The 14,481-nt window shown below is 36.1% G+C and overlaps 1 protein-coding gene across 3 annotated transcripts in view; it reads right to left on the reverse strand.

Annotated features, from left to right (window-relative positions):
- LOC145092148 (uncharacterized) overlaps positions 1–1,549 on the reverse strand; it is a 1,722-nt gene extending 173 nt beyond the window's left edge. Inside the window, exons 1-3 of one of the 3 annotated variants that reach the window (XM_079030060.1) lie at positions 1,367–1,549; positions 558–1,017; positions 1–476 (exon numbers count right to left, since the gene is read on the reverse strand). The exon at positions 1–476 is cut by the window's left edge and continues 173 nt beyond it. In XM_079030060.1, the coding sequence (XP_078886186.1) occupies positions 69–476; positions 558–983 (834 nt within the window). In that variant the 5' untranslated portion in view covers positions 984–1,017; positions 1,367–1,549 and the 3' untranslated portion in view covers positions 1–68. Of the gene's footprint in view, positions 477–557; positions 1,094–1,366 lie in introns of all 3 variants that reach the window. The other 2 variants (XM_079030059.1, XM_079030058.1) reach the window with 2 other exon arrangements.
- Positions 1,550–14,481: the final 12,932 nt, after the last annotated feature.

Here is a 14,481-nt window from a genome sequence, read left to right on the forward strand (position 1 = left end):
ACATGTTCTATATATTATATTTACAAGCTAAAAACTTCATAAAATCATGTATCTGTATGTAAGCTTTCTCAATCAAGAAGCATTGCTACTGCATCCCTGAGGCTGCTTTTCTTCTTTGTTAGGTTGAGTGGTTTGTTGGAAACAACAGCATCATGTTGTTGTTGATTGGTAACTCCATGGGTAAGAATCATATCCTTAATAGAAGCATCCTCTTCTTTTCTTATTGATTTCTTTAGTAAAGGCCCCAAAAGCAAATCAAGCATGTCTTGAGCTGGATCCCCTGTTGTAGTCTCAGTAGACTCATAATGTAAAGGAGTTTCTTCCTGGGCAGGTGATTTAGTAGCTTGAGGGGCAATGAGGGAAGTTTTGATTACAGAAGAAGAAGAAGAAGAAGAAGAAGAATGTGAAGACTTTCTTTTTAATAGTCCTTCTGATGACTTCTGGTGATCCATATCACTCTTTTCATTTTCAACAAACTACAAAAAAGTTACCCAAAAACAGGCTTTAGAAATGAGTAAACCTCACAGTAAACATGTACATAGAAAAAAAAGAATTACCTGTTTTGCAATGCTTAATAGATCATCAATGGTCAGATCCTCATCATCTTCATCAGAAGATTGAGCTGTATGTTCTTCCTTTGTTCTTGAATGGTCGGGTTCTTCAACCTTCCTCCTAACCTTTCGAAGCTTTTTCTTCTCAAGAACGACTTCTTGCTTGAAGTCATGAGACTCAATCACATCTTTTTCATCAATTCCTCTTTTCTTTCTTTTTGTTTCACACTTGACTAGAAAACTCTTGTCATCGCTGGAATGGCAGAACTCTTTTTTGTGCTTCAGGGATACACCTTTCGCTTTGGGTACTTCAGATTTGGTCCCAACATTCACTTCGTCCTTATCGTTCACATCCTTGTCAAGGGTTTTACTCAGTTTATTAGTTCTTGATGCACCTATCATCCATGATGGTAATCTCCTCTTTTCTTCCATTTTCACTTTTTTTTTCTAAGGGATTAACATTGCCCTAGAATTTCTTCAATCTTTTACCATAATAATAATAAAAAAAGGACAGGATTACAAAAGAAAAACTTGAATTTCTCCTAAAAAAGAAGGTAAAAGCGGTAAGAACAACGGAAGTTACAATTCGTATCAAGATGCCATTGAGATAACAACTCGAAACAACAAATTCGTAACTTTAATCAATTATCATAACACTAACTAAATGCTTTGCAAGAAATATGGAACTGTTAAATACGAGCGATCAAACATTTTTGTTGTTTTAGCAACAAACGAATATCCAATACAGTTTTAGCTTGAACAATAAACCTAATAATAAACTGCAAACAGAAAATTATACAAATTTAGCACAATACCAGACTCTAGGGCTCAATTCGATCAATCTCCGCGACGATCAGCTAACCAATCAACCAATTAGAGATCAAACAGTTGTAATGGAGATTGATTGGGGTAAAACTTCTTGAACGCAAAGTCTTCGTTAAGATGGACCCCGAATATTTTGATCCGTACAAGGGGAAGCCGTTTTGGTTTAAGGTGTACGGACCACCAAATAGTACCGGATCAATCCGGTTCAGAATCATTTATGTTTAGACAAAATTGCAAGAATGGTCCCTGTGTTATGTCAAAACTAGCAATTTTGGTTCAAAATGGGTTTGGCTTGCAAGGATGGTCCAAGAGTTTCGTTTTGTTGCGAGTTTAGTCCAATTTCCTATGAACTTTTTTATAATGACGGATTTGCCCCTTATTATTTTATTTTCTATTTTTCTTTTATTACAATAATTAAAAACAATTAAAAATAAAACAAAAATAAAATACCCTCTCTCTCTCCACCCTATTCCCCCATTTTTTTTTACCCAAGAACAGTTCATATTCTTCATCTCTTCCTTCTTAATCAAGATGGTTTTGTGCATACTAGATCCAGGTGTTCTTGGATCTAATCTCCATGATTTCATCGTCGCCTCTCAAAAACCCATAAAGCAATGATGGCAACCCAAGAAATCGACTTCATGGATGTTTTCGGAAAGTTTCTGAAAAATAACGAGGGGTGAGTTTCTGAAAATCGACTCCATGTATGTTTCCAAGGTGGGGTTTTTTTTTGGATATTTAATCCATGTCATCGCCGCTCATGGACATCGTCAATGTATCTCCATCTGATGGCCTTCATTAGCTGCCTAGAATCCCCGTGAAGATCTGAAAGAGCATTGCCACAACTATCCTTTCTGATTATCCCTCTCACCGTCAATCTGAAACCCTTATCGGTGAGAGTGGAGGATGAGAAAGCACTGGTGGTGAGAAGCAATGTGAAATGGACGCGTGAGGAAAATGAGGAGGAAGGGGTAAGTACCCCAGATTGGAAAGGAGACCTCCTCAGAAGCTCATGAGGAGATTCCAACTGTATGATAACTATGTCGTGTCGGCCATCACCGCAAGGTGCGGAAACGAGGTGTTGACAGTGACGGTGGAGAAGATTCCTCCGCCATACAAATCCAGGATTGTTGAAGTAGCAGTTTCTTGAAGTGGATAGTAATTTTAGGAATGTTTATTTGGTTGGGTTTAGGGTTTAGTACCTATATTCATCGAAGCTTTTAAGAATCTCCAAACCCCAGAAAACTCAAAACCTAGAAATTCAAAATCGAAACAGTAAAACACCTGAGGGAAAATCACATTCCTGGGTGGGTATCGTTTGTAGGTCGTCAACAAATATAGAGGTTAAACCTTTATCTTTGCTCTTATGAATAAGTTTGCAGAAAATCTATGTTTCATTCTTCAAATATGAAGAATTATATATTTAAATCTGAATCTCTTTCAAAACATATTCGTAATCCTACCCTTGTCCTAATTTGCTTCCGATTGTGTTCACTGTTGAAGGATGAAGGTTTTTTTCTTAAGTACCCGGTTGAGTTGTGGGTTCGATAATGGTGGTGGGATTGATTTCTTCACCAAAACATGAACACGGCAAGAAAGAAGTGTTTGAGGCTTGATTAATTATGTGTTTTCTTTTGTGTGTGTGTGTGTGAGAGAGAGAGAGAGATTTTATTTTTGTTTTATTTTTAATTGTTGTAATAAAAGAAAATTGGAAAATAAAATAATAAGGGGCAAATCCGTCATTATAAAAAAGTTCATAGGAAATTGGACTAAACTCGCAACAAAACGAAACTATTGGACCATCCTTGCAAGCCAAACCCATTTTGGACCAAAATTGCTAGTTTTGACATAACACAAGGACCATTCTTGCAATTTTGTCTTATGTTTAATAGGTTAGACCCGACACGGTGTCTGGCCACGCTTTTACCACGGTGTCAGTGGGGCACAGTACCCCCACTTTGCCGTATCATTATCCGATAAAATCATGTCTCACACACTCTCTCTTATTGTGCTCCACATTTCTCTTATTCTCATGTTTGAAAGATCAAAATTTTGAAATAAATATTTTTTTTATTTATAAATAAAATATATTTGTATATAACAACTTTTCTCCATACACAACAATCAATGTTTTATAAGATTGTATAGTACAACATCTTAAAACAAAAATTATTATGTAAGACAAAAATTGTTATGTAGATATCATCTCTCATAAATAAAACCTCACAGCCCTTATTTCACCAAACTTAAATTCAATTATTCTATATTTTTATATCTATTTCTCTCAAAATCACTAGAAAATGTCGTTATCTTCGTCTTTTGAATAATTTCAATTTATGTTTGAAGTTCGGTGTTGCTCAGACAGCGCAACAAATGTATAACGCTTTATACAATAATGCAGCCGAAAGTTCACAACATAGATCAAGAATATTTGAAGAAACTGTGAATCAACCCACTAACGCTTAATGCAATACTACTTTTGACGAGCATGCCACTTTTCAAGGATGTTATTTTCGAAGACGATTCAAAATGTTCAAACATTTATACACGTATAGTCGAAGATTTGACGAGCCAACAACGTTCCGATGCTAGAGGTATACCCGGTTTCACTCACTTACAAACTTGCATAGTCGCACTTCGTCAACCAGCATATGGCATCCCTCATAATGTGTTGGACGAGAGTTTTAGGATGTCTGCTAGGATCGCATGAGATAGTCTCCACTTTTTTTGCACATATGTGATTCAAAATTACGGTCCAAAATATTTTTGTAAGCCTACACGCAATGACTTCCTGCAATTGCAAACTCATCATGCTAGTGTACATGGTTTTCCTGGAATGTTAGAAAGTTTAGATTGTCTCCATTGGGCATGGGGAAAATTTTCTCTATGTTACATCATGGGCAATTTATGCAAGGTGATCATGCTACGCTGCCGGCTCCTTCCCCTTCGACAAAGAGGTACCTGAAACCAAAACCAAAACTGTAAGCACAAAGCTTATTGAGTTCCCCCATCATACCACATACCATACAATATTGTCGGTATCTTTCAACCGGTAACCTTCATCGGTATCTTTCAACCGGTAACCATCATCGGTATCTTTCAACCGATAATCATCATCGGTATCTTTCAACCGGTAACTGGGGACTATGTCACCCCCTACCACTAGCATGCAACAACAAATATAAGCATATAGTCAGGCATATCCAGGTACTGACCTACCCTTTGGTCCTAAGGACCACTGTCAGGGAAACTAATCCCTACTATACACATAACGTATCATACAGATAAATCTGATGACCAAAACACATAACCAGACCAAGATAATTATCACAAAGACCATTATCTTCTAAATACCCCTTTTTGTTGGGCCGGCATTGTGGCCTTAGACCCACCCCTACTAGAAGGTAACTCACCTCATTGTCGTGCAGTGTTTGAATTATCCTCGGCGCACAAGTCGACTCCCTTCGACTCCTCGATTCCTACACGACAGCCTTCAAGTCAACACATAGCATGTGCAACCCTAAACAGGGTTAGTCCAAGTCCAGTCAAAGTCAACTTCAAGTTGACCCGACTCGCCGAGTTGGGCCGTCAACTCGTCAAGTCCCTAACCCTTTAATCGTCCTTATCCACGTCTCGACTCGTCGAGTTTGGCATTGACTCGACGAGTTCCTCTCTTGTATGAACATCGCATGAAACTCATCCGACTCGCCGAGTTGTATGAACACTCGTCGAGTCCACCTTCATCTGATGAACAAATCATGTCCTCGACTCACCGAGTTGCATGAACAACTCGTCGAGTTCTTCTTCAAACTTAAGAAGATTGCCTTGGACTCGTCGAGTTTGTTCTAGCACTCGTCGAGTCCCATGAACTCCAGGTCTAAAATTACGTCCAATGCGTTGGGTCACTCTTGCTGTCAGGTTACAACCCTTCTAGCACTCAACTGAGTTCTTTTGATCTTCAGCAGATATGTGACTCAAAACCTTGGACTCGTCGAGTCCCAGGAACGGGATCGCCGAGTCGGTCACATCCACACTCTAAATCCTCGATTTCTGATGTACAACCTTTGATCAAAAGATAGATCCAATCTTCTACAATCGATCTAGCACGTAAAGTTACAAACTTTACGTGCTTGCATGGGACTTTGAGCTCAAAAGGACATAAAATAAGTTCTTATGATGCATGGGACCTTTCATGGGCGCAAAAGCAGTCCCCAACTGCCTTGTGACTCCCTTAATGACGTGATTCAGAAGCTCTAACCCCCAACCATGTTTGCAATCATGGTTGGCCATCAAAAATGGCTTATAAAAGCCCTAAATCTCCCCAAAAAGGGATCTAACAAAAGAAAGAGCAAGGTTACAAATTTTTACCTTCAATGAACTGTAGAAGGTGCACAAACTCGGGTTCCCTTGGTCTTTACTTGCTTCCCCAAGCCTTTCTCCTTCCTTCTTAAGACCACAAGCACCAAAATCCACCAACAAGGCTTAGATTGCTTCAATAACGGCTAGGGTTTCAATGAGAGGTGTTCTGGGAGCATAAGGGACGTTGTGGCCGTCATAACATTGTTTAAATATGGTGCAAACCCTCGGATTATGGTTTTTGTCCAGACAGGGTCTACTCGTCGAGTCCGAGACCCGACTCGTCGAGTCTATCACTTAAATCCCTCATCCCTTCTCGCTTCTACTCGGCGAGTTGGTCCTTCAACTCGCTGAGTCCAAGGCCAAAAATGCAAAATACTTAAAAAGAAATACGTACCAAGATCCATGTGCTACAAAAAGTGTTTTATAAAATAAAATTGATTGACCAGCTTTTATAAATACTTACTTTATATCGAGAGTAAAAGATAAACGAGTTATAAAATTGTATTTGATCTCACTTAGTAACATCATTTTTTTCAACTCCAAAAATACAAAATTTGGCGAAATACATATGAGTCAGACTTATATCAAATTTTGACAGTTCTCATGACCAAAAATGCATTTTTATATAAAGATTTTGAATATCAAGTTATATAAAAATAAGGTATGTTACCCTTTACAAGAACATAAAATAACCAACTTGACTCTTGAAGTTTTGTACAAGAAATGATATGGTTTATAAAACTCATAGATTTTGAGTTTATAAAACTTGTATGATTGTGTCATAGTAGTTATTAAGTGTTTTCTTACTTAATTTCTGGTATTGAGACTACTCATTTTGAGTCACAAACTATCTCACTACATACAACCTCTTCCAACTAACATAAGTGAACAAAAACCCAGTTTAATTCCAATATTAATTTTATATAGCAACAGAACAAAACCGAGATCTACAATGAGTTCATAACTGAATTATGACACTACAATACAACATTAGCTCCCAAAAATCGAGTGTACTGATAGTCATCCTCGACGTTTTCATATGTAGTGGAATAAATAAAGACTGAATGTCAGCCCAGAACTGAACTATGACAATACACCTATAGCACTAGCTCCATAATCGAGTGTACTAAGAGTCATCCCCAATGTTTCAATACGTAGTGGGATGAATAAAAATTGAACGTCAACGCCTAATTCATCTCGTCATAAAAACTGAATGTCGACGCCTAATTCATCTCGTCAAACGAGGTTGTAGCTAGCAACTCCAGCCAGACGGTTGAACCATATAAGTCCTATAATACGAATCTTATATTATCATTCTTCGTTCCTCGCGGATTAACGGTTATAAAAATATAGAGGGTTTTCACCAAGTCATAGAGTCTTAGTATCCCCAACAACATAACTTAAATGGCTTAAGAAACGAACCTAACTCATATGAGGGGCCGATGGAAAGTTGTTGACGGGTCTCTGGTAGCGTTTGGGAAATCACAAGAGGGGCATCGACAAAAGGTTGTCGTTGGTGTGTTCTTCCTTTTCTGATCTGATAAGCAGCAAACGCGAATAGGGAAGGATAGTCAGAGCACATCGGCACACAACGGTGGAGAGGTGGTTCTGTGGCGGTGTTAGACGAAGCACATGAGGAAAATGAGAAAAATGACGCCCTCTTATTCACCGGAAAATCCCATCTCCGAGGGTGTATGTTTGGCAGAAAAATGGAGAAGAATTGGAGGGTGAGAGCAGCGATCCAAAGAGGTATTTGGTTGCTCTGGTCGTCATGTAACAGCAGGGAGAACAAGAGAGGCATGCTGCCCTCTTGAAAGTCGAAAAACCCCACCTCCGTGGAGGTTTTCTTGATCAACATTAAAGAAGAAGGTGGGATGCAGAGAGAGAACGAAAGAACAAGCAGATGGGAGGTTTCATGGGTTTACTCAGCAATCGAAGGAGAGTTGAGGAGGCTGTCTTAGCCAGTGAGGATGTCGCCGACAGCCTTCTTCAATTCTGGTGAAGTAGAAAACGGGGGGGGGGGGGGGGGGGGGGGGAGAGAGAGAGAGAGAGAGTGGAGATAGGGTATAACAACAATGAGAGGAGGTGTTTGTGCTTGTTGTTTCTCAAAAGCTTCAGGGGTGTTTAACTTGTTTCTCTTATTTTGACAGGAGGAAGGTTGATAGCTTGATTATTTGTATATATTTTAGCAATCGTTTTCTTTTACTTTTAGCATTTTTAATTTTCTTTTTGCATTAAATCATTAGATTTATTGTTTTGAATATTTTTACTCGTTTAAGCTAATTTTGTGTAGATTTGTACAAGCAAGATGGTATTTTGGAGCATTGTTAAAGTCACATTGAATGCCTTGCAACCACGATTGAAGTCTCGTAGAAAAATCCTGAAGCGAAAAGAAAAACCAAGCGATATAAATTAATTTTCGGATTTTGACAGCTTTGCGTGACTTTCTTCAAGCGATCAGACGGAGGGGAAAACTTTGTCCGATTGAGCTGAAATTTTAAGGACGTTTTCCCAACTCATCAATCTTCGGCCTCACAAAAAATGAGCGGATTCGGACATGTTTTGGTTGGGTTTTTGGTCTGCTGAACAACAATGCAGAAAGCTGCCAGCAACATACATTGGCAGCCCATTATAACAAGCAGCAGCCCAATTTGACAAATTCAGCAGCCCATATGAATAAATTATTGCAGCCCAATTTAAAAAGTATGAAGCCCACTACTCTTTTGTGGCTGGCAAGAGAACGCAGCAAAAGAAAAATAGGGCATCTCAATTTTTTTTCATACGAAAAACACAATGGAACAGAAGGAGGGGGCCGCGCCTCTTCTTGTGGTGTTTCTCCGTTGGATTCTTTTTTCTTTATTTTTGGAAATTAAACAATATTATGATTAATATGAGATTTTTTAATATGAGTCTAAAGGGCATATATAAGAAGTATTAATTAATCATAATTATTATCATAATTAAATGTTAAATACATTAATTATAAGAAATACTATCATAATTAAATATAAGATTCATTAATAATCTCCATAATTGATGTATTTCACATTTAATTATGGCAATAATTATAATTAATTAATACTTCTTATATGTGCCCTCAAGGCACATATTAGAAAATCCCAATTAATATTTATGTCATGATTTTATTGTGTTATAATTAGTAGTATTTCTTTAGATTAGATTAAGTTAATTTTTGTATTAATATTTTGATTATGGATGAAGTTTTGGAACAACAAGAAGTGACAATTTCAAGAAGGTTTGTCATCTTCATTTCGTAATCTGTATTGGTACAATTTCTATCATTTTTATTGTCATCATTATTACGTGTAGTTAGTTTTTATTTTTAATATTGGATGAATCTCTGGAACAATTAATTGATTAATAATATTTTTATGTGGTTTTGATGGTATGTTATGAAAATATTTTCTAATAAAACATCTATTTATGTTCATATGTCCTTAATCATGAGTTTAGATATGTGAATGTTTAATTAGTTGGTTAATTTCTTGATTAAATAATAGATCCTCAAATTAACAAGCGACAAATGGTTTTTGTGATTGCTTTCCTTTCACACAATCATGACAGTATTTTCTTCAATATGGTAGTGAAACATTTTGACTCCTCTTGGATTTGGTGACTTTTAAATCTTAATGCTAGTTAATTTTCATTAATTACATGCTTCATGGAAATTATGACTGTAACTAAGAAAATGTGTTATGAGCTTTTCTAACCATTGTATTAACTAAGAAAAGTGTAGGTGATCTCAAACTTCTTAGATTGCTATAGTCAAATTAGTATCCATTAAACTTATTGCACCACAAAATTATAATGATTAGTCAAATAGTTGAACTTGCGATTTATCCCGATATTGAAACTTTTTGTTTTATAGCTTTTATATTTTGTTGTTTTAGCTTTTATAAACTAGTTTTTACCACATTTAACATTTTGAAAACCTCCATATCATTGTATATTTTTATTTCGTAGAACTGAATGCATAGATTTGATTCGAACAAATCTGTATGGATTCGATCCCTATTACCGCTACTACAATTCATATTTGTATGTCGTGTTTAGGTTTTTTTTTTATTTGGTGGTCTCGACACCCACCAAAGGGCTGTTGTCTTGGCAATCGGAAAACTCTCACCTTCGGTGGGAGGTGTCTTGCTTGAAGCTGATGAATAGGGAGACGAGTGTGTGAGGGAAACTTTTTTTTTTAAGTGAGCAATTGATTTATGATCATATATAATTTGATCTTCAAAGATTTGTGTAGATTTAAAAAAAAAAAGATTTTAGTTATACAATATTATATTTTTCAAAGATATTATGGATGATAGTTAAATACAATTCATTTTTATGATGTAAATATTATTATTCGATCCTCGAGCCATCATACGGCATCATAAATTTTTTTTATGAAAGTGTCTACTTATTGTCTCAACTATCAATAAATTTCTAAACAGCCCTTACACTTTTAATTAATACAATTAATTCCAAAATTAATTTCAATTAATTTCTGATTAACTATCAGTTAAATAATATGATTTCTAATTAATATATTTTTTTAATAATAAATTAATAAATCATTTATTTCAATTTATTATTCAAATAATAAATATAAACTCTCTCTCTAAAATTCATCATGTCCAGTTGCTAGTAAAAGGACTGTGCTACAATCAATTCAAGTACATACCAATTATAATTATGAGCTTAGACACCTAATCCAACAGTCTCCCAATTGGATAAGTCTAATACCTATAATTACCAATATGACTTCAAAAACGATTAGCAAATTGTAGCGCTCAAAGCCGTTGTCGAACTCTGACCTATTCAGTTACGTGTCCTAAGATAAGTGATCATATAATCCCCCGTGTACAAGATATCATGTGGACAAATAACATGGAACAGAATCATTCTCATTGCCCAACTGTTTGTTTCTCGATTTCTGATTTGTAATGACAAAGAACTACTAATCGAACACATCAATTTAGTCCTGGTCAGGCCCGACATTATAAGTCAACACCAAATCATCGAGGGGCCCAAGATATCGCTTTTCCCATTAGGGCAAAAGGAATAAATAAACTTTGACTTATATGATTGTACTACTCATCAAATCACGCACATGCAACAATACGTTTTATAACATCAAGTTACTGGTGCATTTACACATTATCAATGTACAACCAACTTGTAAACAACTCATATATCTCCGTTTAAAGATTAAACGGTATTATCGTCTCAGAATTACTCGTGATAAATTCTATGAAGTAATTCTCTGAGAGCGGGTTAATCCAATACTTAAATTCTCCATTTCAAAAGCACTCATGAACACTACAACAAACCATTACTATGTCTAATCCCTTAGACAATCTATAGTCTAATTCATGACAGTCTTAATTCACTAACGATACTTGGATTCTCGTACCACGTCCACTGGGAGCCATTGTGGTGCGTTCTATGTGGTTATTTAAACAGAAGTTTAATGTTGATGGTTCCTTATACCGCTATAAAGCGCGCCTTGTGGCGAATGGCCGGAGTCAGCAAAAGGGGATCGATTGTGATGAGACCTTTAGTCCAGTGGTCAAACCGACAACTATTTTGTACTATTCTCAGCTTGGATATTTCCCGGCACAGGCCATTCATCAGGTAGATGTGAAGAATGCTTTTCTTCACAATCATCTTCAGGAGATAGTGTACATGCACCAACACCCGGGATTTCGAGACCCGTAACATCCAGATTATGTATGTCATCTAAGCAGTCCCTATATGGTCTGAAACTGGCCCCTAAGGACTGGTATCAACGGTTTGCTCAACATGTGTTGGATTAGGTGTTTAAGCCCATAACTATAATTGGTATGTACTTGACCCTAGAGTAGCATGGTCCATTTCGGGTTGCATATCACCACGACAATTTGATAGGATGGACTTCTGAGAAAAGGTTATTTATGATTTATTATAAGTTCTAATATATTAATATGAAACCATATGATTTAATTAGTATTGATCAAGAATTAATTTGGAATTAATTTAGTGATCAAAAGAGCCTAATTAAATATACGGGGACTGATTAAGTAAATCAATGATTCTTATAGTGAGGGCCAATGGTTATTTAGGATGGCTAAACCAATATGATAGTCCATGAAGGTTTAACCCATGGAGCCTAAGTAATATGAAAGGTCATGGAGCATTAGGGTTTGCATGGTTGTAACCCTAGTTTTGTCACACTATAAAAGGAGTGCCTAAATCACCAAATCGGCACCCTAGTGTTCTTGGAGTTCCCATAACCGATTTTGAGTGCAAGAAACTCTCTCAAAAGTCTTCCTTCGTCCAAGGTGTGTTGTGAACCGTTTGAGGTGCAACATTTGAGGCACTAAGTTCTTAAAGGCCAAAACTACAAGCTACAACAAAGAGGTAACTCTATAACTCAATTTTATGTTGTTTATATCAATTGTAAGCTAGTTGTAGGCTTCAAGCTTTGGAAACAATATTGCATGTATAATTAGAGAAAACATAGATCCAAAGCTTTTAGGGTTGTATGTGCACTATAGGATGTTGTAGTATACAAAACCCAACAGTGGTATTAGAGCCAATGGTTGTTTTCTATTATATTTGATGCATAATTAATTGTTCAAAGCTGGAAAACTGAAAAACTGCAATATGTCAGGCTGGACTCGTCTAGTCCATGAACAGACTTGATGAGTTGCATGATCAGACAACAGATTTTCAGGGTTTTTGGCCAGAATTAGTTTAGGATCATCACCACAAAGTGTTTTGAATCATTAAATCTGTTTTTTTATGATATGGTAGTGATCATCCTAATCCAATTAAAAGATAATTGTCAAAATTTCAAGTGTATAGTTAGTTTATGAGATAAGCTAATTTGTATGGAAATTGTTGATATGAATTATCTTGGCTTATGAGTTTAACAAGATCATAGATAAATTATTTGCTAACTTTTCTTAGTGAAATAATTGATCTTAATGCCTTTAATGAATTCCATAACTTGTCCTCAAGTTATGGAAAATGAAAATTCTTATTTTTAAAAGGTCATTAAACTCATAAGTTATGAAAACCAAAAGTTTTTGAAGAGTTTAAAATTTGCCCTCGAGTTTTGGAATTTGTAAAGTCACACTTATGAATATTTTAATTCCAAACTCTAGAATTTTAAAACTTAAAATTCAACCCTTATACTATTATAATATTAAAAGTTAATACTTATATATATATATATATGTATGTATATATATATATATATATATATATATATATATATATATATATATATATGTGTGTGTGTATATATATATGTGTGTGTGTGTGTGTATAAGAATAAGTCAGTCTTACCGTTAATAGGCCTTATTCACAAAGCCAGTCTATAAGGGGGGTATAAGGTTACTGCCTATAAAATGGTAGTTTAATGGGTATCCACTCTCACCCACCGCTTCCTTGACTGGTGGAGGGTCATTAGTCGAACGGGTAGCATAGAACATTCTCATTAAAAGTATAATGAAAATCCCAAGTAAATAAACACTTACAAATTCCCAATCTTAGTTACTTAGGAAAAATGTGAATTTGGTGTTAACCCATGAAATTGCACTTTGCACCTTGTTAAGTCGTTAGTGGAGCGTGTATGGTTAACCGACACACTAATCTGGGGCTGACAGTGTGTGGCAAAGGGTAGCTTGATATAAATCATGGATCAATGGAGTATGTGTGGTTAACTGGCACATTGATTGGATGATCTGTAACATTAAGTGTACCAAGTTAATTTGCATGGTTATCCACACCTTGTTTGTGATCCTCGGCATCCCAGTCACAAACTTAAAGGACATAATTAAGATTTAAACATGTCATTGAAAAGTTAAATGAATCTCAAAATATCTAGGAGTTTCAATTCATTTAAAATCTAATGTTCAATTTCGTTTTTCATGGTGGAAATTGGTAAATCGTCATTTACTTACCTTCATATATTTTGCAATTGGATTACGACATCCCTCTTCCGAATTGTAAATATTGTGTTGGATCCTAGCCTTAATATTTCATTTAGGTGTCATATTAAGGACTTAAATCAACTAAATTGAATTTCTCCCTCATAGATGTCTAGTTCTGACAACTATGGTCTTTCTTATCCTTTTGGAAAAAGCTTTCCTAATGAAGATGATATCCCACATGGCGATCAATGTGACAGATTAATCACTTTGTCGTGCGTTAATGGGACTGAAAATCATACTTCACTTCATCCACCTCCTCCAATTATTCTCCCTAACCCACAAGTTCAAAGACTTGAAAAATTCAAGGTCACTCAAGCCCTATTAGCAAACAAACACAAAGATGGAAAGTTTGTATGTGCTCACGTCTTAGAGATGAAGTTACATACTGACAAGCTGGGAGAGTTAGGTGTTGAAGTCTCGAGGAAGTTGGTTGTTGACTGGGTTCTTCAATCACTTCTTGAGTCATATAGCGGGTTCATTAAGAACTACTATATGACAGACCATGGCATGACCCTTGTCGATATTGCCTATTTTCTTGTTGCTGCTAAATCAGCAGTGATTTGGCGCACTGGTAAAGCAAATTTGATTGGAAGATCTACTCCCCAAACTTCCATGGACATTGACAATGGTAAAATTGAAAGTCCCGAAAAGCTTTCTCTTCCCAATGGAAAGGGATCGACAATGGTCAAGTCATTTGACCAAATGGAAAAGAGAAAGGCTAAATCTGAGATAGTCCCGTGTACCATTCCCAAATGGTC

The sequence above is a fragment of the Lactuca serriola genome, chromosome 3 (genome assembly GCF_051521515.1).
Source record: "Lactuca serriola cultivar US96UC23 chromosome 3, Lser_US96UC23_V15, whole genome shotgun sequence".
Taxonomy (NCBI): Eukaryota; Viridiplantae; Streptophyta; class Magnoliopsida; order Asterales; family Asteraceae; genus Lactuca; species Lactuca serriola.